The 27,505-nt window shown below is 39.2% G+C and overlaps 1 protein-coding gene across 11 annotated transcripts in view; it reads left to right on the top strand.

Annotated features, from left to right (window-relative positions):
- Positions 1-27,505, top strand: part of EHBP1 (EH domain binding protein 1) — a 215,805-nt gene that overhangs the window by 66,724 nt on the left and 121,576 nt on the right. For all 11 annotated transcript variants that reach the window (XM_029964393.1, XM_029964388.1, XM_029964387.1 and 8 more), the window contains exons 6-7: positions 24,348-24,529; positions 26,153-26,292. In XM_029964393.1, coding sequence (XP_029820253.1) covers positions 24,348-24,529; positions 26,153-26,292 — 322 coding nt within the window. The remainder of the gene's footprint in view (positions 1-24,347; positions 24,530-26,152; positions 26,293-27,505) is intronic.

Here is a 27,505-nt window from a genome sequence, read left to right as displayed (position 1 = left end):
TGGCAATGCATTTAATGAAAAATATTTTTGACATAAGTCACCTTCAAAGGCAGATAATCTGGGAGTCAAATTGAATATTTTGGTTGATTTGAGATAATACCTTGCAATTGCATGTGCTCAAGGTATGGAAATATGTGTCAAAAAAAGAATTAAAATACCCATTATTGTGTAAAATGTAGCTCTGCATTAAGCAACTGGATAGGATTGTACATGCAAGCAGTTGTCATTTAACTGAGAGCATATTATTTAAAAATAGTGGCCACCAGCAGAACTGTAGCCAGCTGACAGGAAAATAAAGAGTTCTGGCCTCCTTAAAACCCTTGTTATTAGGAAAACCATCTGACAGTGTAATAGCACTGAGTGTTATTGCCTTCAGTCTCTTATCTTTGGTTGTTAGCTGTCTTAATAGAGTCTAATGTAATAGAAATTAATTGACCTCCATAACTTAATTGATGCCATTTCATTCATTTCCCTCCCAGCATATTCTTCATTCTGAATTGATGCACGGTCATAATGTGTTTTTTGTGTGAAGTTTCTCCTTTCTCGTTGTTTTGCATTTTATATGTATGGGCCACATTGCTTCTTGGACCTTGACAGGCAGCAGAAATGAGCTCTTTCTGTTTTAGCTTAGGTGTGGTGGCATCCTGAATCTTGGCTGGAAAGACTGCCTGAATAAAATGGTATTGAAAAGTGCCATAAAGGACATTTTGTAACTGTTCAGTATTTTCTCTGTTTCCATGTACTAGCATAAATATAAGATGAAACTGGATTTCTGCCCAATTTGTGACCCATACAGAGTTGCATCCCTGAACTCAAAGGTTGCTGTTCTGAGCATAGTGGGCTGTATGTCCTGGTTCCTGCCCTGTCGGGGGCTTTAGGTGTGAATAGTTCATTTCTTGTGCCCTCTTCCATTAGTGTTGTTGCTGTTTCTGTTGGTTTCCTTATCTCATTGCTGTTTCCAGTAAATTTTTCTTATCTCAACCCGTGATCTTTATCTTTTGTGCCTCCAATTCCCCTCTCCATCCTCTCCAGGAGGAAAGAGAGGGGGAGTGAACAGGCAACTCATTGGTTTGGAGAGTCTCAGTGGGAGCACTAAACTGGCAAGTACCATTCCTAAACCACCACACTATACTTCAGCATTGTTTCTTGCATTTTCCAGTGGCCTGAAAATTTTTATATATATATATTATATAATATATATATATATATATATATATATATATATACCAAACATCATTCATTTAAAGCCTGAAGGTGATACAGTTGTGTGTTAAGTTACTTGTTAAATAGTATTTCTGTTTCTGGTGTGTTTTCTGTAGACCAGAACTGAGAACAAACCGACCTGTCCTTCCTGGCAGCGTGGCAGAATGGCAGGCTGAGCAGGATGGACGCCAGGTTCTCTAAGTTTGTTTTAATACCATGTGCAACACAGCCTGAGATAGGAAACTGCTATGTCTGACTCTGAGGACTTTGCTTGCTAAAAATAAATACACTTACTAGTTTTCAGAGATTTCCTTTAAAGACTCAGGGTTTTTTATATAGTTTTTATGATTTATACTGTAAGAGTATTTTGCTCAGCAAAGGATAAGATTAAAGAAACTGTCTAAATATTTGCTCCCTAAAGCACAACATCTCCATGAAACAGCCCCTTGTAACAGGAAGGCACTGCCCAAAAAAAGTCAAAGAACACATGCAATATTTACCAAGTCAGAAGTGATGTTGAAAATTATGTGAAGAATTGTCTCTCTTAATTTATCAGTAAAGTAGGACCCTGAAATGTAAATTAATTACGTTTTTTTTTCCCCGATGAAGAGTGAGGAGTTATTTGGAATGAGAGATTTGATAGTGCTTTCCACGTTTGAGTGCTAAATAAATTGAGAAAAGAAGTTCAAAAAGAACACAGAAATCAAGAGCCATCAAAATCTGTCTCTGACAAAACCTTATACTTTTTCACCTCTCTTCCCCACCCCCAGGTTGCTGGGTTTTGTTTTGGTTTGGGTTTTTCCCCCAGTGCTACTATTCTGGTATTTGCTTTTCTTCAGTATATCTTTCCCTGAAAATGAAAAGACCAAGGTGCAAGACATGGCTAATGGCAATGGCATGGCAGGGTGAAACCAAGGGAGGCTGTATGGTCAGGTACTTCAGGCAGAAGGGAGAACAGGAACAGAGGGAATGAGCTGTAGCTGGGCCAGTGGTATAAGAGCAAGGGAAATACTCTTGCAGAAGCAGCTCCAACAAGTGCCCAAAGCCCTAGTGACAGAGGCATCGGGTACTTGCTTCCAGGAGCAGCCACAGGAAGGAGTGTGATGAGTTTGGGAGGATTTAATCTATGTATTTGTCAAGGAAAGGACAAAATAACCCTAAAAATCTGTCAGCAAAGAATCAGTATAAAGTTTATGTGCTTGTTGTTCCATGAATCATCTGTATAAATGCTCCTCATAATTAGTTTTAATTCATATTACATAATTTTAATGACACAGTATAACCAAAGAATGTCATTTATTAGGAAAGATTTGAGGTATTAAATAAATAGACTGCCTAAATAACTAGTATGGACACTATTAAGGAAGGGTATTATCTCAAAGAATATTCAAGATCTGTAGAACAATGTGGATGTTTCACCTGGGCTTCAGTGCAGCCTATTCCATCACTACCTGCATCCTTCTCTGCAGTCTCCCCTTTGGATGAAGCAGCCCTCTGCTGCTTCATGAAACCAAGCTCTTTCTGCCTTTAATTTCTTAATTTCTCTTGCTCCTGTTGTGAAGTACTTTGGGAAGTAGCTTAGCATCAGTTTGATTCTTGGTAATTTTCTCGTTTTATTCCCCCCGTGCCCACCTCCCAGTTCAGTCTTTGGAAGTTTGTGTGCAGGTTTTCTGTGAAGGGTTGTCATCATTTAGAAATGGTGCTCCCACTGAGACTCTCCAAACCATGTGCTCCCTTCTCTACCCCCAAGGAGAGGATGGAGAGAAGATTGGAGACACAAAAGGTAAAGATCACAGGTTGAGATAATAACAGTGGTATAGAATGATCTCCTTGTCTCAGAAGAATTAGGGCCTCATTTGCCTTGAGCATTTCTTGAGCATGGACATTTCTTTGTCACTACCATAGGAAAAGTATGATTGAAGTTATGTCCTTAAAAAGTCAGTGGATATGCTGGTGTGGTCATGGCTGTTCAGCTTGTTTGGCTGGTTGGCTTTGGAGCCAAACCCTTTCAGAAATGGAGAGAATTGTGTCTGTCTTCATCAATTACATTCAAATCAAATTTTTTTGCAAGTGCAAGATGCAAGATGTTATTTTAAGTGATAGCTGAGTTTCTGGAAGTCATAGTGTGGATGGCCATAATCTGGTGAGACACAACTGGGTAAGCTTCAGTCTCATCCATACTATGCAAAACTTTTCTGTATCCCATGGCATGTGCAAAACTTTTTTCCTATAGTAGCAAAATCACCACAATTTTTAGAGAGACACCATTCTTTTTCATTGGAAAACATCTGTCTCGGTGCACTGGAAAGTGAAAGGGAGGTGGAGAAAAGAAGGAAGTCGAGGGAGGTAATTCTGTCCTTCTCTGCAGTCCTGGAGAGGCCTCACCTGTAGTGCTGGGTCCAGTTCTGGTCTCTTCTGTACAAGAGAGACACGGAGCTCCTGGAGTGAATCCAGTGGAGGGCTGTGGAGATGATGAGGGGACTGGAGCACCTCAGTTATGAGATAAGGCTGCAGGAGCTGACCTGTTTAACCTGGAGCAGACTGTGAGGGGTTCCTGTCGATGTCTATCAGTATCTGAAGGAGGGTGTCGAGAGGATGGAGCTGAGCAATAGGATGAGAGGCAACAGGCAGAAACTGGAACAAAGGAAGCCCTACTTGAACATGGGGAAGAAAAGCTTTACTGTGACAGTGACTGACCTCTAGAAAGATTGCCTAGAGACCTGAAGTCTCCCTCACTTGAGATATTCAAAAGCCATCTGGATTCAGTTCTGAGTAACATGCTCTAGGGGACCCTGCTTGAGCAGAGAGGTTGGACTAGATGACCACACTATGGTTCCTTCCAGCCTTACCCATTCTGTGAATCTGTGTGGTTCTTTGGAAGTGTGGTTTAGTTTGGTTTTGGTTGGCTGTTCTTTACCTGCCAGGCAAAGCTGAGTTGGAGTAATGGGCTGTGGATGGTGATAAACTATCCACATGAAAAGGCCAGTTGTGTGGGTCAGATTGAACGCTTGTGCTGAAGAACGATCCATCAGGTCGTTCTTGCTTCAGATTGCTGAGTAATGCTGAAGATACTCCACACTATCACTGCAGGGAAGAGCTCTCACATTTTCTTCAAGTTCAGTAGGAATATGGATTAACAAGTAATCTTCAACTGAGTTTGATTTGAAACTGGGTACGGTGGCACAAGAAATTGTAATTATTCTACGCTCCCTGTATCACCCTTCTTGTACCATTGCTAGCTGGGAGGTTTTTGAGAGGTTATTAAGGCTGTTCTCCACGTGTCCTCTGGTGCACGATGGCAGAAACAATTCTGGAGCCCATTGACCCAGAATGGTGAGAAACAGGAACGTCTTTGGCGTGATAGTGCTGGCAATTGGGCTGGACCTTAGGATTTAAAAGGAAGGAAATGACCACCATCTCTTAGCATCTGAATTTCCCCAAAAGCTTTAAATCATGACAGAGTTTGATCCACCCCGTATAGTGTGTCCTGGTGAAACCCCTTGCAGAACAGTAGCTTTGCACGGTGCTGGCAGTGTGCTACGACCACTTGATGGCAGCCTTTGATTTGGTACATGCCTCATTAGCCGTAGCACAGTGCAGTGTGGCTGTAGTATTTGTAATGGAATAACACGTAAGAACTAAAGACTGCAAGGTATCTGGTTAATGTAGAGATGAAATGAATGAAACAGCAAGGCTAAGCTTTCCTGACCCTTCATGAGAGAATAGATGAAAAAAGGAAGAATGAGGTATTGTGCCGAAGGGAGATGATGAAATTCAAGATCCACACACATAATCTCTGGCTCAGCCTCTGAAATGTTAATCCCTGGCTGGAATTATTTGAGCTGTAGATTGCAATTTATCATCAAAATGGCACTGTGTCAAACAATACTTCTTGTATGTGTGATGTTTAGAACTATCCAATTTTAATATAAAATGGTTCACAGAGTGCTGTCTAATGTTTAAGTAGCAACTCATTAAGCTTAGGATGTTTTTGCTTATTTCTGTAGACTTGTGGTAATCATATAGATTTCTATTCCATAGATTGCTCTTTGGGGCTTTTACTGGCTATATAGTGTATTTGAGGAAGTGACTTGTTTTGAACAGAGCAGTGACAGCTGATGGGACTACTTGATAGTAATTCTAACACAAAGTGGCCAGGATGTTTATTTTGAGGTGCTTTGTTAATTTTTACAATGAAGAAATCTGTCAAAAGTTTGTTGATGGCTTAAAAATCCCCAGGATTTGAGATTAATGTTTTGCCAAGTTGTGCAAACAATTATTTTGAGGTTACAAAAAATATTTTCTCATTATGTTTTACAAGCTAGAATGCCCTTCAGGTTTTTCTTTCCTTGCTTTTAAAGTATGCCAGTAGAGGGAGTAGAAAAATTACCATCCAGTAAGGATAAAATATTCAGCACTAAAATTCAGCCCTTTCTCCTTTAGAAATCTTAGTTTTTCTTACTGTAGTCTGTTACTGAAAGTAAAAGAAGATAAGCACAGTCCAGATAATTTCTGAAATGTAAGGCTGTGTGAAACAGAATAATTATTAGAGAAGAATGTTTAAATCCAAATATATATTTAGAAATAGGAACTGCAGGGTTTTTTCCCCTGGTTTGTTTGAAAATTACCAAGTGATTTTATTGGTACAGCAAACCCCAACATGTTTTAGTGCATGATAATTAATTCATTTCTCTGCATTTATTTTGAAAAGTGTCCTCTATATAAATGTGCAATTAAATTGTGTTAGACTTTCACAAAAAGCTTAAAAACTGGGAGGGGCAGGGGGAGGGCTGTTGCACGTCTTGCATTTTTTGCTTGGAAGAGGTGAGAGACTGAAGGAGGAGAAGGGAGGAAGCGGAGTGTTAACCGTGCCAGCCTGTCAAATTTATAATTCCTCTGTAGAAGTTGTTTCAGAAAGTGCTGAGATTTGAAGCAGAAACTATTTGGGATCTTCCCATGTTTAAAAAGTCTCTTTCAGCGTGGTGGTAATTAAAATTTCCTCTGCAAAACATGCCAGTATCAACAAGAGGTTTTCCAAGTCTTTGGTGTGTTTGGTTAGCAGGTATATACCCAGCGTGTTGGGATCACAGGCCTGACTGAGCACTCGTGATGGCTGTGAACTGAACTATGAAGGAGACATTTGTCTTGGAGTGGGACCTTTTGTGTTAATCCTTCCAACCTTTATATCCTAGCATTTCGTGATGATATTTAGTCAACAAATAACTTGTATTGTGCACTTGTGATCCCTCTCCACCAGCAATGGGTGACTGTGTGGAATAAGTATCAGTCTTAGATAAGAATTATTATTTTATTTTTTATTTTTCCTGCACTGTGGCCATTTTTCCTCAGAGGCTGGTGCTTAAGTGGCAGATATAGTTTCTAGATTAGTATTTGTAAGTGGATGCTCAGGAGATGAGTGTGATTACATTGAGTGTAGCTGTTTATTTGTGCATGCAGTTGTTTTCTGTGCACCCAAGATAAACATGTTATCAGAGTATTTCTGGGCACAGATATTCATGTCTCAAAATCACACATACCAGTGAAGCTTTGCCGCTGTCTGCACAGCCCAAACACCCTGGGCACAGAGTATGTAAGCACAGTCACCGGAGTTGTTCTGCTTTAGAAAAGGTATTTTTCTCCTCTGACTGCCTTTTGCACGTCTCTGTGGTGTGAGTTGCTACATCAGGTTGCTGTTTTCTGTTTTTTGCTGCTGCACCAGCCCTGGTATTTTAGCTGTTCAGGCTTGTACTCACTGCCTTGCTGATGTTCTGCCTCTGTGTTAGTTCTGTGAGTTACAAGGAGACCAGGCATGCTTTCAGAAATGGGTATGGGACAACATTGCACAAGGGTGTATTTTGTGCTGTAGCATCTATTTTTATTAGGTGGTTAAAGTTTTTGCAACTTAAAATCAGTCATCCTGTAGTTGAGTCGATGGTGTTGGGTTTTTTTGGCTTAAAAGTATGTTCTAAATGGTACGTCTACTAGAATCAAGAAAGTTATGCTTAATTCTTTCACATGGCTATGAAAGATAAAACCTGTGTTTGATAAATGAGGAGTTCAAATTTGGTTTGGTAATGGCCTTTTTACCTGGTATTTTGACCCCTACATTCTGTAGGAATTTGAGGATCTGATTTGATTAACTTAGGAACACTGAGCTATTTAAATGTTTGTTTAAACGAGATATACATACAAGATGCCTAATTAAGATTTGCGTGTTCCATTTTTCAGCATGGTGCTGATTAAACATAAAATCTGTCTTTAAACCAGAAATTGTACAGAAGCAAGTCACAGCAAATCTTGATAGTGTTGTTTTGTGTTCTGGCTGGAAATGCTATGAAGTTGTCTGTTACAGAACAGCCTTTAGATTTGTCTGGGATGTGTACATGGATTTCACTGTTAGGCTTTAAAAAATTATTTTCTTCTAAGTCAAGATTGCTGTACATAAAAGGAACAAAAGAGTTCTTTAACTTCTTGTCTCCAAATTTTTTCTGAGTAATTCTTCTGTATTTTAGAGCTGCAGATATCGGGGGGGGAATCCACATTTATGTACAGTGCCTGTGGATTTTTTTACTGAAGCAAAGCTAATGGCTGTCAATAGAAGTTCCTTCTGAGCTTACTGTGATATCTAGCTTCTATATTTCTTTATAAGGAGTGTACTAAAAATAAATAGTGGCAATCAGTATCTTCTAGGAATTTAACTTCAAGTTTATCTTTTGAAGGAATCCAAGTTTAAGTGCCTGAGCAAATTTTGACCGGATAGCATCAAACAGATTTCTGTTGTACATGTTGTGAGCTTCTGCATTCCTGAGCTAATTGGATGTAAAGTGTCACGTAGAATTGTAGTATCTGTTGGTGAACCTGGGCAGACAATAATAATTACTAGGTTGAAGTGTGTTTTCTGTGCAACTGTTGAAGCCCAACAGTATATCCTGGTTTTTATTTAGGATAGGTCTGGTTTAATGCTAGTTTACAATTATTACTCACAGAGCATTATCATTTCAGATCTGTGCATCTACTTTTAAGGTACGCCAATTGCTGTAATTAATTAAAGTGCTGCAGATGCTGCTGGTTAAGCCAATTTAAAGAACAGAGCGTGAATTTCCAGTTATGTGAGCTAGATAATGATAATGCCTTAACGTGGCAGTCACTCCTGTGAGCCAATTACTGCTCAGATAGCTGAAGCAGGGCTGTGGTTCACTCTCTGCCTCCGTCCATTCCGAGAATACACGTCTCCTTTTTATGCCTTTTGCTGCTGAGTAATCTCAGTTTTCCTCCCTGGTTGTGGGGTGGTCCGACTGACAGCTTTTACTCTTAATAAGCTTAGAGGTAATAATCCCAGTCCTGTAGGTCACATGTACAATATGCCTTTTAGTTTCATTTTTTCCTGCTCTAGTTTTTGCCAAAGCATCAGGCTCCCTGTAATATTACATGAGTGCTATTGCTAACTGTCTGGGACTGAAGCACTACTTTCTAATAATTGATTAATGCAGATGTCTCGTTAAGTGCTTTTATGTAGCAATAATTACTAGATTAGGCCTGCTTATGTTTTGAGTTTTTTGGTTTTGGTTTTGTTTTCTTTTTTAAATTTGCTTTTATTATGGAATATTTTTAAGTATGAATGGATCAAATATTAAGTTAATTAACATTGAGATTTTTTTCAAATCCATAAGTTAGGTTAACTTCACAGCCAAGAAGTAGAGAGGAAAATATTTCCATTCAAGGTACTCTGTATTTATTAATTTATTCTTGTATTTGTTTTAGATGACAACATGATACACTAATAATAAACCATTATCAACATCTTTGCCTTTTGTACACATGTGAACTTGTTTCTAAGGGAGCTTTAGAAATGCTGAAAGTACTTGTGCCTGTAACACTGCAGGAATGTTCCTGATGTAACTGGAATGTGGAGAATAACATCTTTTAAAAGAATGTGTAAAAACTGATTATTTGAAACTGATATTTCCTTTATACCACTTATTTTTATGAGTTACAAACTGTGCAAGTCTAATAATATATTTAGATATTTTAAAAAAATGGGCAGTGGTATAATATGGGACATACTTGCTGTTTGACTTGCCAATGCCCAATTTCAAGTTTCAGGCTTAGACTAGGGAGAGTCTGTGCCGTGAAGGATGTCTGTGTTTTCCAAGCCAGCCCTACGGTTGTGTCAGGTACGTTTGAGCAGAGCTGCTAATGTATTAATACCCTCAGGAGTGGCAGCCCCTTAGGACCGTGGAGTGGCTGAACCTGAAGAAAATGAGTGCAGCTGAGTTCATATGCAAAGTGGGGAGAGAGTGGAATTTTCCCAGAATCAGAGCAGAAAGAACAGGTTTTCTTCCTGGATTTGTGAACGTAAAGCCTTAAAGATCTGGGAGGCCTCAGACAGCCTGGGGTAGATGCACGGAGAATGGGACCTGGAGAGGAACAGGGGAACATTGTTTTGTAGTAGCTGAAGCTTGGGCCCAGACAGAGAAGGAGGAGGAAATTGGCTGCAAAGGAGAGTCCATAATTTCTGGGAGGGAGTGGAAGAGAACAGAGTGCACTACTTAGATGTCTCTGGCCTCATTCCAGAGAGTGGAAATAAAGACAAGAAAGTGCATGCGAGCATTTATTGCTTTGTCCTTTTTTATGTTCTTATGTGACCTGAAGCAAAGAAAAAAAAAATCTTTTTGGAGATCCTTAAAAAAAAATAAATCTTTGTTTCACTCCAACCATCCCCCGTCTGCAAGGCTGGGGAGCTGAATTCACACAGGCTGGAACAGGAAGAGTAAATCTCCATGAAATAGTGCATGAAAATGCAACCACATGTGATGACTGAACTGCTCTCAATGCACTGCTGTCAAAGCAGGTGGTTTCTTTCTCCGTCCTCTCTGCTCCCCACTTTATGTGCAGCAGCCCCTTCCATGCTGGTGCTCCCCTGGCCTTTGGAGAGCTCCGTTGTCTGACCCCACTGAAACACTGTGGGGGTTTTTTTCTGGGTGAGTTTTCTTCTGGTTTAGTGAGAGGAACCGGGCTGTGAAAGAAGAGCCAGTAAAGTGCCAGGGCTGCTGCAAGGCAGAAGCATATGGCTGGAAAAGTGGGATGCAGGTAGGAGATGAGTTAGGAGACAGACTCTGTGTCTGTCAGGTAGGAGTTGTTATGTTGTGCCTCTGCTCTGGATGAGGGTGGTGAGGAGAGGGGTTGTTTCTGGGACCCCTCATCCTTTTCATGCCCTGCAGGAGCTCACACCTTGTGCTGCAGCACAGCTGCTCTAGATGGGCCTGGTTGCCTTTGCTGGCCCTTTTTGATCAAAACAAGATTTCCATCTCTCCTCCCCTGCTGTCCTCTCATCCAACGCTGTGGAATTTCAGGGAAACCCCAAGAAATCACCTTCTTGTATGTGGCGAACTAGCCATCCTTTCTAAACCCAACTTGCATCAAGTTTCCCTTGCTCTGACCTGTTTCTATCCTCCTATTATGGTAGGACTCTCTCTCCTTGGCAGTGAAATGAAAATTCTAAGTTCATGCTTTCATCTTGGTGATGTTTAAGAAAGATACTGAATAAACTTATGACATAGGGACATTAGGAAATGTTTTATAAAACCACGGATTATTATTAGAAGTTTAGAAAAGAACAAAAGTGTGGCCAGACCTCCTCCTAACCTGAGTAAAAGCTGCACTTACTCTGTATAGTTACACTAAAAATAAATCCCCTCTTGCAAAAGTTTGCACAATGCTCTGCACACGTGCATGTGTCTGTATGCATGGGTTTGTTTTCATGTGCTGTAAACCCCGAGATAGAATCTCCTGGTTTATAAGGGCTAGTAATTTGTTCCCAAATTTAACAAGGTGCTTAATCATATGGCTTTCTTTAACTTGATTTAATTACAAGTAGATCGTGTGCTTGAAGTTAGGCTTGCACCTAAATACCTTCCTTAACCGAAGTGCATCTTTGGTGTCTCTATATCACTGTGTTTAATGGACATGGGGGATCTATGGGCCTTAGAGATGAGCATTTACACACGTTATCCTGTGATAGCTGGAGGCAGTAAAAGCAGATCAGGGCTAAGTTCTCAGTGACAAATGGCTACAGGTTTCCATAAGACTTCTCAAATACCTCTTTATTTTCGTTGCATTTTTTCATGTAATAGAAGACAAATTTTGTAGTAATGATTTGTTGTCTCCCCTACTTAATTTTGCAGTCTTTTTTTGGTAAAAGTTTTGTAATGCAGGTAATGCTTAAAGAAATGAAATTGTGGAGCAGAATTTGAAAATTCCTTTTTATATATTCAATATGCAATAATTATTGTTGTTTGTTAAGACTGTACCGGATTGCTTTGGGACATTAAGCTCTCACTGCCCAGTACTTGTTGAGAAGGAAAAAAAGAGCTGTATCAAGTTTTTTGCAATTAAAAATCTGGAAAAACTTGTTTAAGAAACTATTAGCCCAAGAACATGCATCTTTTGTCAGTATAATATGCAGCCCTGAATACAACTCTTTTTATCAACAGTGCAGTGTTTCATATTTAATCAACGTAAAATTGAGTGCTTCCCTCACATGAATGTAACACAGATCAAGTCTCAGCCAAAGCAAATAAAAGAATGAATGCTTTGTTAATCATCCATAACTAATTTGTGCATACACAGAAAAAATGAAATCTGTTTTTGACAAGACCTTTTTTCATAGAAGCAGCAAGGGAGAATTGAACATGTAATGTGCATTAGTAATAGAGAATAGCAATGGGAAGATCTGAGATGTTTGCCTGGAACTATTTCTATTTCTTGATAGTTACAGCATTTAACAGAAACCTCAGATAAAAGAAGGGCAGATTTTTAAGTTGTTTGCTAAAATATAATATAATATAACCTGTACTGAAGCAGACATAGATTGATTCTTGTATGCCTTGGCATATATTCATAAGTATTGCAAGGAACTGCCACATATCTCTCTGACAAACTCAGCTAATAGATAATACACAGTGAAGAAAATGTTAAATGCATTGCTTCTTTGCACAGGCAGTATGATTGTGTTGCTCTAGTGACAGTGTGGTTATGGTTGATGGGGCAGCTTCATTACAAGCCCCTGTTTTCAGGCTATTGCAGCTTTAACAAAAAAAAAAATCATCCATTTGACTGAAATTTTTTATGCTTGTCAGCCTTGAGGTGAATTTTACTTTAAGTACAAAGTTAGAAGAAATCCATTTAGCTATTTGCCTGATTTAAACAAATTTGGAGGGATGGATGGGCTTTTAAAAACTTGAGGTTTTATGTTTATTGCAGAAACACGTTTTGGAACGCTTTATGTTTATCCTTGCTGTTAAAATGTATATCATGTTGTTTATATATATATTTACATAAAAATAAATAACTGCACCTGCACCATACACCATTCTCGCTGTTGTGTGCACAGGGTGTGACAGCTGAGATGTCTGACATGTGTGAGCATGCCCCTGTTCTAGCTGCACACAGATCTGAATTTTCAGCTGCCTCCCTTTACCCTGGTTATGTACCCACCCTTTGCCCCCTGCTCCTTCCCACATACGTCAGACTCAAACCACCTGTCAGCGGTATGACATTGGTGACATCCACAGATCCCATATTTTCCCTCCTTCCTTTGCTTTGTAGAGGAGTGTGCTGCACACGGGAATCCTCACCTACCAACCACACTGCTCCAACAGCTGGGAGGAGACTTGCGTATTGAAGTGGTCTCAAAACTGGGGGTTTGCCCCTGATAGTGAGCTGCAGGTTTGGATAGAAGAAATAGTAATGAAGTTGCACGGGCAAGAGAACTGCCTGTTGGTGTGAAGACACTTCCTTGGAAAGCCAACTCTCCCGGAGTGAATGTTGTGATCGGTGTCACAGCCACAAGGCTGAGAATAGTGGTGGCCTTTCAGTGTGTCCCGTTGGTGGCAGTGGGAAATACAGGGAGAGGGAACAGCACCAGCAGGTCCAGTAATTTCTCTGTAGTTTGAGGGATTTCTCCAACTGTGTTGTATCCTCTTGTTACGTGTTTTAGTGGTTTTGGTTCATGCCTAAAGTGAAGCTGCAAGCAAGAGAAAAAAAAAAAAGCACGGTCATGAATTTAATAATGCTCCAATAATATTACTGAGATGTTCACTTTGAAAAACATCATGCTGTCTTTTTTGAAGTGACCTTTTAGCTTAAACATAAGATATTTCCAGTGTGATCAATAATTTGACCTGGAGACTCTGGTTCTGCCAAGGAGAATGTTTGGAGTGTGAGCATCGCTGTTTAGCACATCAGGCATTATAGACCATTCAGCCATTTGTTCTGGGCTTTTGCAGTTAAGGTCCAACTTTCAGTACAGAAACAATATAACATAAGAGTCATAATATGTTCCCTTGACACTGTTACAAGGTTTTCTCTGTCGTAGCCTTGCAAATTTTGTCGTTTAAGGTTGTGCCTTCACTCTAGGAAGTTATGCTCAGATAATAACAACTGGTTGATGACACACTGGTATTTTACAAATCCCATTTTAACAGGTTTTATCTATGCTAAATAATTAATCTTTCTCTGGAAAGAAGAATGGAAGTATGTAAGGTTGTTGGATCAGTTAATCTTTTCACTTTGTTTCTTCTTCAGTGAGTTTTACCTCAAACTTGCTTCCTTGTTGGAGATTACAAAGAAGCTGAATAATGTGTTTACATTTGCAAGTTTGTTTAAACAATCAAGAGTTAATTCTGGGGTCTGTATCATGTGTGTCTTCCTGCATGGCATTTGTTTCCTCAGGACAAGGCTTGTAAGTAGACATGGCCTGATCTACAGAACTATGGATCTTTCAACAGCTATTCTCAGTATTATATTGAACTCAGATTAAATATTCACTGCTGAGCTTGAGGTATTATTTCAAATCCACCTTTTTAACGTCGAAGAGTCTGGATATTTGTCTTGAAGAGACACCAAGACAGAGTAAGAAAATTTAGAGCCTAGAATGGAAAGAGAAAAGAAGCTCAAAACAACAGAAGGGTTTTTCACATCTGAAACCAACAATAAATAAGTAACTAGTTTACCCTCTTTAACAAAAAAACCCCACATTTGTTTTTTCTCTAAAGACTGTCTTCTGTTAGGGGACACTAACTGGACATCTTTGTGTAGCTATTTGAAGGTCCAGTACACCATTCATGGGATACTTCTGCATACAGCAGGTGAGCAGTAGAGTGGATTATAAAAATGGAGGCTTCCTGTCAGGCAAAGTAGATCTGAAGTGCCAGACACTGGTAGGTGAGCTTTAATATAGAATTATGACAAGTATTGCCTAGTATTTTAAAACAAAAACCAGAGTGAGTCCCTTTAGGCAATACATGAAAAAATGTGGAGTTACGAGCTGCTGAGCAGTAAATAAAGTCATGGTTATCAAGTCAGCTCCTCTGTCCTCCCCCTGGAAAGAGGAGGTCACATATATAAAGTGTTTCTTACTCCAGTTTCAGTTGAAAGTTTAGGAACTACCTTTATCATCTGCTATTTCTTCTTCTCCAACATTAGGTAAATTATCTGCATTTCTACTTTGTTTTGAGGCTGACTACAGAAATACCATGCAGTTATACAACAAACCCTTCAAAATCAGGGAGAAAATGAGTCCAGCCCAGGGGGAATGCTGTGTGGAAGTACCTCAGCTGAAGCAGAGCATGGGAGCTGCTCTCGGAGGCAGGCGGCACGCTGTGAGGGATCCAGCCCAGCACACACAGCTCACAGGAAATGAAGGACTGTTATTTGCTGCCAAACTGCCAGCCCTGCATGCAGTGCTTTTCCCAACAGCCTGCCTCACCTGCCATGTGTCAGCAGTAGCTCAAGCCCAGACTTCTTTAAATCTGCTCCTTTGAGAGGAAAGGTTTGAGGATGTAAACAGCCAGTTGGTAATAACAAGTCTCTCTGCCAGCTTCAGCTGAGCTTCCATGAGCTTGTGGCCCAGATCCCTGGCAAAATAAAAATTCTGTACGGGAGTTACAGAAGGAGTTACTCTTATATAGCCTTTGTTACCTAAAAATTATTTAATCTCAAAAGCTTTTGTTTACTAATGGTTACTATGTTGTAGCACACACAGACTTGCACACAGCTGTACCCTGAACCTTAACAGGCCTGGGGAGATGGTCACACAACTGACTGCTGAAGCGTTTGGGGACAGGAAAGGAACAGACAGTCCCTACCAAGTAGTGATCCCAACAGGAGAGTGTGAATGGCTGTGAAAGGGAAGCAGAACTATTAGGGTGTCCATGAGCTCAGCACGTTGGGATCTAGACTTTCCAGGAAAAGATGTACTTTTTCTTTTGCTGCTAAGGGAAGCAGGATAGTCAGGCATTCCATGGTTCCTGAGTGCTACAGCACAAGCTGTAGCTCTGCAAACACAAGCAAGAATTCACGTACTTCACAAAGCTACAATAGTGTTTGCATAAAACATAAGGACCGACTGAGTTTAGCAGGTGATCAAAGGCATCTAACGGTAAATTTAAACCTGTCATTATAGAAGAAGAGAAACTTGCACAGCATCTCTAGAGAAAATGATCTGAAAGAACAAAAAAGCTACAAATACTAAAACAAATGTTTCTCAAATCAGTTATCAATCTCCTCTATCCTTCTGTGGGAGAATGTTCAGTTGTTCCTACATTATTAAACAGTCTAAAGGAGAAAGCAATTAAGGTTATATAAAAGGACACATAAAGCAGTTACCATGTCCTCTGCAAGGTACAGTATTTCAGGGTTCAGCAGTTATCTGCTATTTATTAAAATTATCCAGCTCACCTATAAATTTTTCTTTGTTGTCTTTCATAAGCAGCAAGCCTACTTTAGAAGGGGATACCTGTCTCATATACATGGTCTATTAATAAATTGCCCAACTAAAATTTTAACCATGCTCATAATTTGCCATCTGTCTGGTAGTTGTCTAAGAAGCTTTTTGCTGGAGAAACAGGACCTCCAAATTTTCTTGGTGTTATTTTGCATAGTGTAGATGAATTACCTCAGTGTATGAGGTATCATTTCACTTTCTAAACTTCCTATCTGATGTTAATCCTTGGAGATTTCCAGAGTCCGTGAATGCAGAGGATTAGCCTGTGAAGATGAATGGTTTGTTGTTACCCACAGTAGGTTGGTTGAGCACACCCACAGGTATGATTTTGGTCAGAAAGAACCTTTCACTACATACCTCAGACTCTTGGGGTGCTAGTGAAATCTCATGGGGCTATAAGAAGACAGTAGCTGTAGTAGCATGTTGTGTTTTCTCTTTGCTTACCAAAATTATCATCTCTGCCTGTGTTAAGTAAGAAACAATGTGTGGTGCTTCCAGTATTACGATTCATCAATATAGATGTGCTATTAAAACCATCACATTGGCATTTTTGAAGTAGCCTTTTAGCCTAAACCTGAGATATGACCAGTATGCTAAATGGTTTGAAACAAGGACTTCGGTTCTGACAAGGACGGAGGGTGTATTTATATTTATATATATTTCTGTAAATAATGTAGCTGCTTCAACTTTTAAAAGTGTTTTGTTTCTTTCCCAACCCTCATGTCTAGGGCTCCAACCTTTCTGGTATGTGCAGAATTTTTTAAACATTAAATTCTCCATTCAAATGCATCATAGTTCCTAATAATGTTCTGGATACCTTGAACCATTATTTGCTTTTAGACAAGTTTTCAGCCGAGGTCGTGCTGCCTTCATTCGGTCCTCCAAATCTCCCATCTGCCTGTCTAAATTATTTTAACTGACATAGTTTCTAATTTACTCTCTCCAGTTGAGAGAGCTCCCTGTAGCTTGTCTATTTTAGCATTTAATTGCTGTATACTCTCCCAAATTAAATTCTGTAGTGATCCATTTTGCTCTGCCAGTGAAGCAGTGATCTTTTCATCTAAGCAAGATGGCACGTGCAGCTCAGCCCCGGGCTGGATCCTGCGCCGGGAGAGGGAGAACCTTCCGGGCCCCCCTCCAGCAGCGTGTGGGGGCTGTAGGGGTGGTGGGGATTGTGTCAGAGGACAGCTTTCCTCCAAAATGGTCTCCACTTAATTCTGAAGCAAAAGGGAGAGTGAAATCCATTGTTCCTCTCAATGGGTTTTTACAGCTAGAAAAACTGCTTTGTCAATTATTTTCTGCCCAAGTTTGCAGCAGAGTGCTCCTCCTTAAAATCTGCATGTCTTTGTGAGCTTTTTATCATTTGCTTTTATAAAAGGTGAAAAGGCAGCCCCTAAAAATATTACACTGTACATTTTCCTTTTCTGCAAGAAAGACAGTCAAACCCCATTGTTCTTTTTGATAAAATAACAATATCCAATTACAAAACTCCTTGTCTTCCCTAGTTACGTGTTTTTAGATAATGTTTGTACAGTGCTTGCAAATTACTTAATATATTTCTATTAAAGAGGGATCTTTTAGTATCTAAATAATTAAGAACTGCAGTACTTTTTGATCTAATTTCTGCTGGATGGAAATATTTTCCTGTTTTTCTTGGTATATGTGTATGGAAGGGAGGGCACTGGAGCCTTGGGGGTTACAGGCTGCAGCTCAGCAGGGTTGCAGGTCTGTAGAGGCAAGCTGAGTTTAGGTGTGCAGAGGTAAAATGCATCCTGCTGATTTCTGTGGAGGGACTCTTCCCCAGCCCAAATAACCCAGAGAAATATACCCCATGAACAAAACCAAGGCATTGTTTTGATTCTGTGTAACTCTAGAAGCTCGAAGGCAGTTTAACAGAAAATACAAAGCTGTCTCTTACTTATTTGCACCTCTTATATTAACCTTGCTGAAGACTTGCCAGGCAGTTGGTAAGTACAGGACACAGGATCATTAAAAATATGTTTTAAGGAAAGAAGGCTGCATGAAATTTGCATTACAGCATTATTCATTTCTCCTTTAAATTAAGAGTCTGGATTCAGACCTTTCATTTGACTTGCTTCATTCAAAACAGAGTTGGGCACTGTTTAATAGTGTGATGTGTTTGTCATCTGTGATCATCGTCTTCTGAGTAAAAGCAGGCTGTTTGTTTTATAGCTGTGGTACAGGCTCTCTGGTCCTAATTCCTTAGTCAGAGTATTTTAGTCCTGTTTGCTGTGAAAGGACTGCTTTAGTAGGGAGAGATGGGGATGATTCCTAGAAAAGGCTCGTGGTACATGGCATTGCCTCACATTGTTCTCATTTTAGAAGGAGATCAGGCTATATGGTTCCTTTATGCTGGGCAGATATGTATGGAATGGTGACACTTACTGTATAGTCATTTTTGGGATGTCTGACACTGCTCAGAGTCAGGAGTGTTGTGGCAGAGAATAATGTGTGGTTGCCTTATCGAAAAATTTGTGTGGTAAGTGGGTCTGGTCCTGTAGCTGTGACAGTAAATGCAGCTTCATTGGCTTCATTTGAACTGACTGCAGTTTGGCCAATGGTAATTTTTCCTTCTCTAGACCCAAAATTTGTAATGTGATGCTCATTTGAGGGTTTGTGGAAGTAATTTAAAATGCTGGAGAGGGGTAGTGTTGGGGATTGTTCCATGAAAAACCATCCATAGCTATTTGAAGCCCTGTTTGCAGTCTGTGTCTGTGTATGTCTGTAGGTCTCCAGGCTTTAGCAGAGCTGAGTGCCAGGTGCTCCTCTGCAGTGGGAGCTCATCTGAGTCTGGCCCTGGCTACTCTCAGCTGTGTGGCTTCTGATTGACTTAATTTTGTCTCCCTAATGGTGCCAGTGAATTGCACCTCTGTTGGTATCTGAGATGACAATGTTTTTTAAGTCTGTACAAACACAAACAGCATGCTTAGAAATTGGGAACTACCCGGATTCATTATTACAAAAATATTCTTCTGTACAAAAAAAGGAATGCAAAACTGTTATTGACTTACTTAGTACTGCTTGCTCTACATATTTCTTTGTCTGAATTCAGAAATCAAAGTACTCCAGGGTATTGGGAAGTCTTTCTATTTTTTATATTAATTTTTGTTTTACTGGCTTTGAGCTCTTATTATTATTCCAGATATTAATAATTTGCTAGGTTTCCTAAAGTATCAGGATGCACAAGTATCAACCACCCAGTGGGTATAGTGCAGACCCAGCCACACGCCTCATCCTGCTGTTTTGCCAGCTGGGAACAGCTGATACAACTTGGTGTAGTTCCCAGACAGGGTTATTTCACCCAAAATATGGTGTATATTTGAGAGATTTCAGGGACTACGGGAGTAGGAGGAGGAGTCTGTCAAGGGAGTGAAGCTGCTTGTGAGAGAAAAGCAGAAATTCCCAAACATAGGAGAGTATCATGGAGAAGTATTGCTGTGTGTTTATGTGTGGGTTTTATTCCTCTTAAGTAAATTACAATGATCACTTTTGTGAATAGTGTACTTTGTAAATAATATGCAGGTGTCTCAGAGCCTTTCATTGCCCCAGCACAGCCATTATTCTATTGTGCAAGGAGATAGGCTGCCATAGTTTCTGCTAAGTAGTTATTTTTTTAATCATTTATTGATGATTTCTAAAAGAATGGCACTTTTTCTTTTTTCTTCTGGTATGCTGCTTCTCTTGCCAGAACTATACAGTAACAAACAAGAAACAAGAAAAAAAAGGTTGTTAACCAGTATTCCACATATTCTCATATGAACCCAACACTGCCCATTCTCAGTCTCAGTAGGATGTTTGAGCTGGAAGTAACATCGAGGTGTTTGTATTTTACTGGCATTGTATATTATCTTCTGTCTTTCTGTTACTTTCAGATATCGTAGTTGATTTTATTTGCATAATGCATTGCCTTTCTTAAAAAGTAAAGAGTTTCCAAATTGCTGTTTTCTTAGAGAATGAGCTCCACCTTTATAGTTGTGCTTTATTTTGTCACCTCTCCGTATTATTACATTGGATTGTTTCCCTCTTGTGACTTCAAAATTGACTTTTTCTTGCACCTTTAACAAAATGGGATGTGGCAACTCTGGCAGTCACATGGATGTAAAATACCTGGAGGCATAACTGAGCCTTACACATTTTAAACTCTGATTATATAGTCAAAAGCAGAAAAGTTGAGCAATTAAAATATTTGCCTTGGGATTCCTGCTTTACCATCCACAAAACTCTACATGTTCATATGAGACACAAGTAATACCAGATCAGACTTTTACTATTAAATGGCTGTTATTTATTCAGTATCTTACCAAAGTGTGCTTCTCTTTGGAATAACTAATTCCAGCCTATGGCTGAGCTGTTTCTGTCTACTCCTGTAATAGGTGTTTCTCTTGGAATATATTGTCTCTGCTAATTTAAGAATTATTTATTCTTCTGCAAGAACATTTCTCTTTGGTTTTGGGGTAATTCATTGTATTATACAAAGCATGTAGGTTTTTTTGAGGAAAATGTTACAGTCTTTGTAAGAAGTGGCTATTAGCGTGTTCTGACATTTAAAGACAATTTTTTAGAAGTTGGTTGTGTGTCAGAGTAGAAAGCACAATCCATTGTGAAATCAGTCATGGACCTAAACACCTTGAGAATATTCTTTTCAGGGGCAAAAAGAAGTTTTCCCTCCTCTGCTTATGTAGCTAAAACCACATAGGGCCAAACCTGTAAAGCTTAAAAGGAGAAAACATTGCAACACTTCTAACTTCAGTTTCTGGGAGAGTAGGAGTACGTACTTAAACTTGCACGTGAAGCAAAATAAAACTTGAAAGGTCAGGGACTGTCTATTTTTGTTTGGATTTTGGGGGTTTGGAGGTTTGGGGTTTTTTTCATATGATTAACTTACAAATTTGGATTTTTATAGGCAATTGGAACCTGAAAAGCCAACCGCTGTCAGTGTCCCACAAAAATATGTAATAGATTCGTTTCTTAGGAAAACTGAACTCGATTGCCAAGTGTATCTTATTCTTTACAGCATGTCAGGATATGTAGTGGTAGGAAGATCTTCTTGCACATGGCTGACTTCTTCCCTTTGCACTGGCACACCGCTACCTTCACTCTTGTGTCCCTTTTCCTCTACACCAGATAACTCCAGAAGGTTTCATAATGAATTGCTGAAGATCATCTTCACTGGGAGAACTTTACCTCTTCCTGATTCGTGTCTCTTATGCATTCTCTGATCCAGATAATCCAAAGCTGCAAAGGATAAGATGATCATTAATACAATAAGTAGATACCGAGTGAAAATGTAATTTGATGTTATTCCAAAATATATCTGTGTCCAGCTTTTGGATGCTTGCAAGCTTAATGCCGTGTTCTTTTTCTTCACTTCAGAATCCCCATTGAACTGGAATTTGGATTGTCTTGTCTTGTTTGCTTTGACTTTTTTAATAAGATCACTTTGATAAAGACATGGTGACATCTGAGTTACCAGACAAGATGATGATGTGTTTGTAACAAGTGAAAGTAGCTCTGCCCCCAAATACACCTGTTTATTTGGAGTCACCAAAGTGTATTTGTGTCCCCTACAGTGCTCCCCCCACGGGACCCTGTGGGAGGTCTGTGTGTTGCTGCTGTAAGGTAGGCTGTGTGTAACAGGTGAGCCAGCACTGAAAAGGCATTGATAGTTACACAAGGAAGTAAATCTAGACCTTTGTTGAATTGGGGTGTTCCCAGCTGCTGAAAAGTGATTTTTATAGTCAAAGTGAGAAGGGTACTTCAGAATACAGGCATGGTGTGGCTGAGCAGCGATTCGTCTGGAAGGCTGGAAGCAAGTAGCCATGTTTATGTTTTGTTCTGTCTAAGATCTGTTGATCTTAGTAAGATCAACATCTTACTAACAACATCAACTACCCAAGATCTTGTAAAATTTATTGTCTAAGATCTTCTTAGGTGTACACATACTTGATATTTTTGGGGGTATTTTAATTGATGAAAGGGAGTGAGGACTCCCCTTTGAAAAAAAAAAAAAAGTAACTTTTTAAGGAAAACCTAATTATATAATTTTGGAATAAGGAACAAATGAAGAGTCTTTCCATGCAATTGAGTTAATATTACTAACTATAATTTCAAAAAGAAGAAATGTGATACTGTAATACAGGTTTTAAAACCAGCTAGGGTATAAATGGTATTTATGCATAAGCTCATCCCAGTGGATTCAAAGGAGACTCGAGTCCAAAGTGTGACAAATGTTTCCTAATCATTATAGCCCAGCAGTGGAATGTTTTCCTTCGGCCTGGCTGCAGGTACAGGTACATTCAAGTTAGAATCATGCAACTGTAGAACAGCTCAGCTTGGAAGGGACCCAGAGAGATCATCTGGTCTAACCTTTTATGGGACAGGGAGACTACATGAGATTATCTAGCACCCTGTCTAGTTAAATCTTGAAAACCTTCTACAATGGGGACTCTGCCATGTCCCTGAGATGATTGGTTCAGTGATTGATTGTTCTTGCTGTGAAAAATGTTGGTCTTACATAAAGATGAAACCTCCTGGTGCAACTTGTACCCATTGCCCCCTTGGGCTCCAAGTTACTTCTTAATTTCTGGTTGCTCCTGTTCTGTTTGGCAGAAGAACATGTGCACCAGTGTGGATAAGTAGTTTTTACCATACCGGTTGCATAAGTACTTGCACACCACATCATATGTGTCAGCTTTCTTTAAAGATACATTTGAAAAAAATAAAACTAGAGGAGGTTTAGGCAAACTTTGTATTCACCTTGACCGCCATTTTTACACAACAGTATGAATATTGAAAATTTAGCTTTATGAAACAAGTTGCTGTTAAGATACAGACTGTTTATATGCCTTGACCTGGAGAACATGCCCAAAAGAAACTCCGTGTCCCTCACATTGCCCTCTGAACGGGCGCTGCAATAAACCTTGCCTTGGGTATAACGAGCTGTGATGCTGGTTATTCTGAAGGTATGATACAATAACAGATTATTGTTGCCTAGACCTGTGTAATCATTGGAACTCCCTGATCGTACTTTCCATTTTACACGTTGTCAGAACCTTGGACCTTAATCTTGCTCTTTGATTGGCAGCTGCAGCTGGGGAAGGAGCACTTGTATTGTTTGTGAGAGTCGCATCTGTTCAACTTGATTCAGCTTGAGAGTATTTGCATATTCTTAAGTATTTCTTCTGAGAGGGCCTAAATCCTTCTCAAGTGTTTGATGCATTTTTGAAATTCATTCATAAGGTATCTACATGCACTAATAGTTCTGTATAATATTGCTGTGCATAATCTGTCAGATAAGGCTAGTTTTTTAAACAAGGTATTCTTTGGGGATGACATATTACATTCTGACTTATTCTACTGGGCGGAAATGTCAAGTACTTTCAAAAAGGATGCTTGAATGTTTTGATTGAATTAGTATTCTTTATTCAACACAAATTGTCAACTGCAGTAAAATGTAGTCTTATTGTGAGAATGTTTTTCAAAAGAGTTAACAGCAGGGCTTTTTTGTTTTATTTTTTGTTACTGGAGCTTTTATTGCATATAATCGTTCTTTTGCTGCCGTTATTAGATGGAACAGGAGAGTAGATTCTTAGATGTATTTTAGATTAATTTGTTTGAATTGTTAAACCGTGGGCAACACTTTTATACTGAAATACAACTCAGGCTTTTCAAAGAAAACTTTGGCTATTATTTTCCTCTTTTCTTGCCCTTTGTTTTTTCCTTGCAAAATTTTTAGCAGTATTTTTGGAAGATCTGTCAAATTTAATTTCAGAAACCTGTCACTCTTTATAGTGCATGCACAACACTAATGAGAAGTACCACTGCTTTGACAAATATTCAGGTGTTACATTTAAGCATTGAACACAATCTAGATGAGCTCATACCACTGCGTAAAGAAATATATGCGTGGTTGAAACCCATGACTTCCATAGGCTGGAAGTCGTAATCCAGAACTATCCTAGTTTGGACAAAACTACTCCAGTTTGCTGTGAGAAGAAAATGAAATATATTTCCACTAGTTTAAAAGGATGTGTGCTGTGGATGCTACTTCAGCCTCAAGTCATTAAAGACATAGGATCGCATATGGAAGACCACTACCCATAATGAACAACCTTTTTTTTTTTTTTTCAATTGCATTAAGAAAGATGCACCACCATCAGTGGCTGACCTATTTTAAGAAATGGTTTTCTGTCTCTAGACAGGGCCATAGCAATGTCCACTGCCTGTGTACTTGAAAAAAAGAATGACAGGTTTAATAAGTGTATTTTTTGTTTTGTGCACATGCAGGTTTTAGTGTAACAGACCTTTTACATTAGTTTTGTTTTTCTTTTGCTTTCAGGAATCTCCTTCTGGACGTAGAAAAGCACTTGCCACCAGCAGCATCAACATGAAGCAATATGCCAGCCCCATGCCTACACAGACAGATGTCAGGTTAAAATTCAAGCCTTTGTCTAAGAAGGTGGTATCTGCCACACTCCAGTTCTCGTTATCTTGTATTTTCCTGAGGGAAGGAAAAGCCACGTAAGTTGTTGTTTGTTGGTTGGGTGTTTTTGTGTTACTTTTCAAAGTGCTTTGTGTTACTTTTCAAAGAATTCTTTGGATAAAGAGGTCTTTCTATATAGATGGCAGAATTTGAGAGAATCCTTCAGCATACTTATCATTCCTGCCGTACTTAGTTCCTTGACTGGGTAGAAGTCGTTTCTTACTCTGATTTCAGTCTTGTGTTCTTCAGAGACAAATCACTTGTGCACTGATTACCACTCCCTTGAATTGCTCACTTGGTTCTGTCCCTTATTTCAATGGCTTTTGAAGGGCAGAGGTTACGGATTGATTTTGCAGATCCTGTAACCTCTCCTGCAATTTCTGTCAGATTCCAGATGTCAAATGTTGACAACTTCATGTGCATGGAGAACGGATTGTTTGTCACCCATCCTTTTTCCTTTTAGTCTCTAGAATATGGCAGTGTGAGAATGGCAGTACAAAAAGAGGTAGATGGGGAAACTACTGCTCTAGTAGTTCTACCTCTTTTCAAATTTCTTTTTCCCCCCAAAAGAGTAACAGTTTACTTCCAGCTTTCAGTGTTCTGAATGCATCTTGTAGACATTGCCTACTGCAATACCATACCTCAGAAATGTTGCATAAGCAGCTTTCCAGGCTGCCTTGTTAAAACTTACATTTGGACACTAAAAGGCTTTTTGTCTGCATGCTTTGAAAGCCACAGATGCATTAATTACTATTAATTACTATTACTGTTTCCCTTCACTGATTAACCTGTTGTGAAGCACATCTTGACATATCATATAAGGATGATGCTTTGAAGTATTTAGCTTGTGATTTAACATGGTTAAAATGCAGCTGAAAATGAGAATGGAACAAATCAGTATCTGATAGCCTCTTTTTTTGAACAACCAGCATCCGTGAACTATACAGTGAATAGCTATACTAGGCTCTTAGTGGGTTTTGAGGCCATAATGTGTAAAAGCTGATCCATTTAAGCTCACATGCAGCTTTTCCCATTGGAATTGGTACATTTCAGGCTGAAGATTGTAAGTCAGGTAGATTGTAAGTTACCAACAGTGCTTTCATACTTTCAGTGCCCTGAACCAGAGACCTGAAAAAGCTGTTATTTGTGAAAGCACTGGTTTCCAGTATGTGTAAATAGACACTGTCCTACTAATGGTTTTTTTGTCTTGTTGATGATTTCAGATATTTAGTAAAGGAATTTTAATTTCTATAACAGCATCAGGAGTTATAAATGAATGTAGTGATAGGTATTGCATGCAACATATGGACAGTAGGTCTGGGCAAGCATTTTCCCTTTAACCAAAGCAGACCAGAGAAGCATTTATCAGCCTATCTGGGCTCTTTTAAAATTTTAGGAAGCAGACATTGAATTGACTCTTAATGCAAGGCAGTATTATTTTTAGCCTTTAGAAATGTGTTAATAGAAAACTTTCTCTTCAGAAATTAATATACATGAGTGTGTTCATTTTGTTATTTCACTGTATTCAAGATCAGATCTGAGATCATAGACCTCCCTGAAGAAAACATCAAAATATTTACAGAATTTTTAATAATGTGGTAGTATCAGATGTGGTATTAACAGGCTGCATTTTAATGCCTGGTATGAAATTTGTTATTTAGGGATGAAGACATGCAAAGCCTGGCTAGTTTGATGAGTATGAAACAAGCTGATATTGGTAATCTAGATGATTTTGAGGAAGACAATGAAGAAGATGAAGAAAACAGAGTGAATCAAGAGGAAAAGGCTGCAAAAATTACAGGTTGGTTTTGCCACAGGCATGGTAAATTATAGTTTCCTTTGCTAATTGTAAGCTGTTTTCCATGAGTTTTATCCTTATTTGTGTTTAACTTTAAAAAAAACCCTACCAAACAAAACAAAATTTAGGGTAGCTTGATTGAAGAGGAACCCATCCATAACTCAACAAAGTTTAATATTTGTGAATTTAAGATTGATTTCTGTATGTGTGTGCTGGTTTTGGAAGAGAATGCACTAAGTAGGTAGTATTTTAGGGAAGCAAAGAACCAGTGTGAACAGAGGAATAGAAAAAGCGGAGGAAAAGGGTCAGTGAGTGAGAAGACAAGAGGGATAGGCTCGAGTGAAATAATGAACACAGTTTATGAGAATAACTGCGAAATGAGTTGTGCCATGGACAGATGCTGAGGTTCTGCTCAATAACATGGCAATTCCAGGCAGCAGACTTCTGCCTTTTGGGGGGGGGGTGTCTCATGGAAATGAAATTGAGAGTCTGTTAAAGGACTTGAATGGAATTTGAAAATAAGGTTGTTTGAAGTGAGATAGTGTAACCACATTTGAATTGCTGATGCAAATGCTTAGTGTGTCCAGGATAGCTGAACTAATCGATGCAAGTCAGATCAGGATGAGATGGTGTTAAATTGTTGGTAGAGATCAGTATGTAGTACTGCTCCAGGTGAGTTCTGTAGGAGCTCTTAGTGTAAAGATCAGGAAAAGAAAATTAACTTCTGGTGCCAGACTTCATAACTTCCAGTGCTTTTTAAAAATATCAGAAATAAAGGGATCCTTCTCTAAGATGGGGAAGAGTAGCCCGAGCAGAGAAGTGAATTGTCAAATCTGTTCTTGAAAATTCAGAGGAACATTGGTTTGGCATTATGAAACATTGCTTTCATCACTTCTTTTTGAGCTTTCGTTGCAATCAAAAGGTTCAGCCTGAAGCAGTTATTACTTAGTTACATTTAGTGTTGTGAAAGGATGCAAATATGTTTTCTCTATGCTTTACATATTCAATTAAACATTTGTACCCTGACCAAATCTTTACTTATGCTCTATGTGTCTGGCACAGAACAGATTGGAAAGTCCAGAAGGAAATATTTGAGAGACCAAGATAATGTACTCTTGGTCAGGGAGCAGTGATATACCAGTCTGGTCGCACTGAAATTATCCTGCAGAGTTGACTCCTTTCCCAGTGTAACCAGAATATTTCAGATCAGAATACC

Source organism: Manacus vitellinus, unplaced genomic scaffold (assembly GCF_001715985.3).
Source record: "Manacus vitellinus isolate BGI_N305 unplaced genomic scaffold, ASM171598v3 scaffold_70_pilon, whole genome shotgun sequence".
In the NCBI taxonomy this organism is placed as follows: domain Eukaryota; kingdom Metazoa; phylum Chordata; class Aves; order Passeriformes; family Pipridae; genus Manacus; species Manacus vitellinus.
The sequence above is the reverse complement of the archived record's forward strand: the minus strand, read 5'-3'. Positions and strand labels throughout refer to the sequence as shown.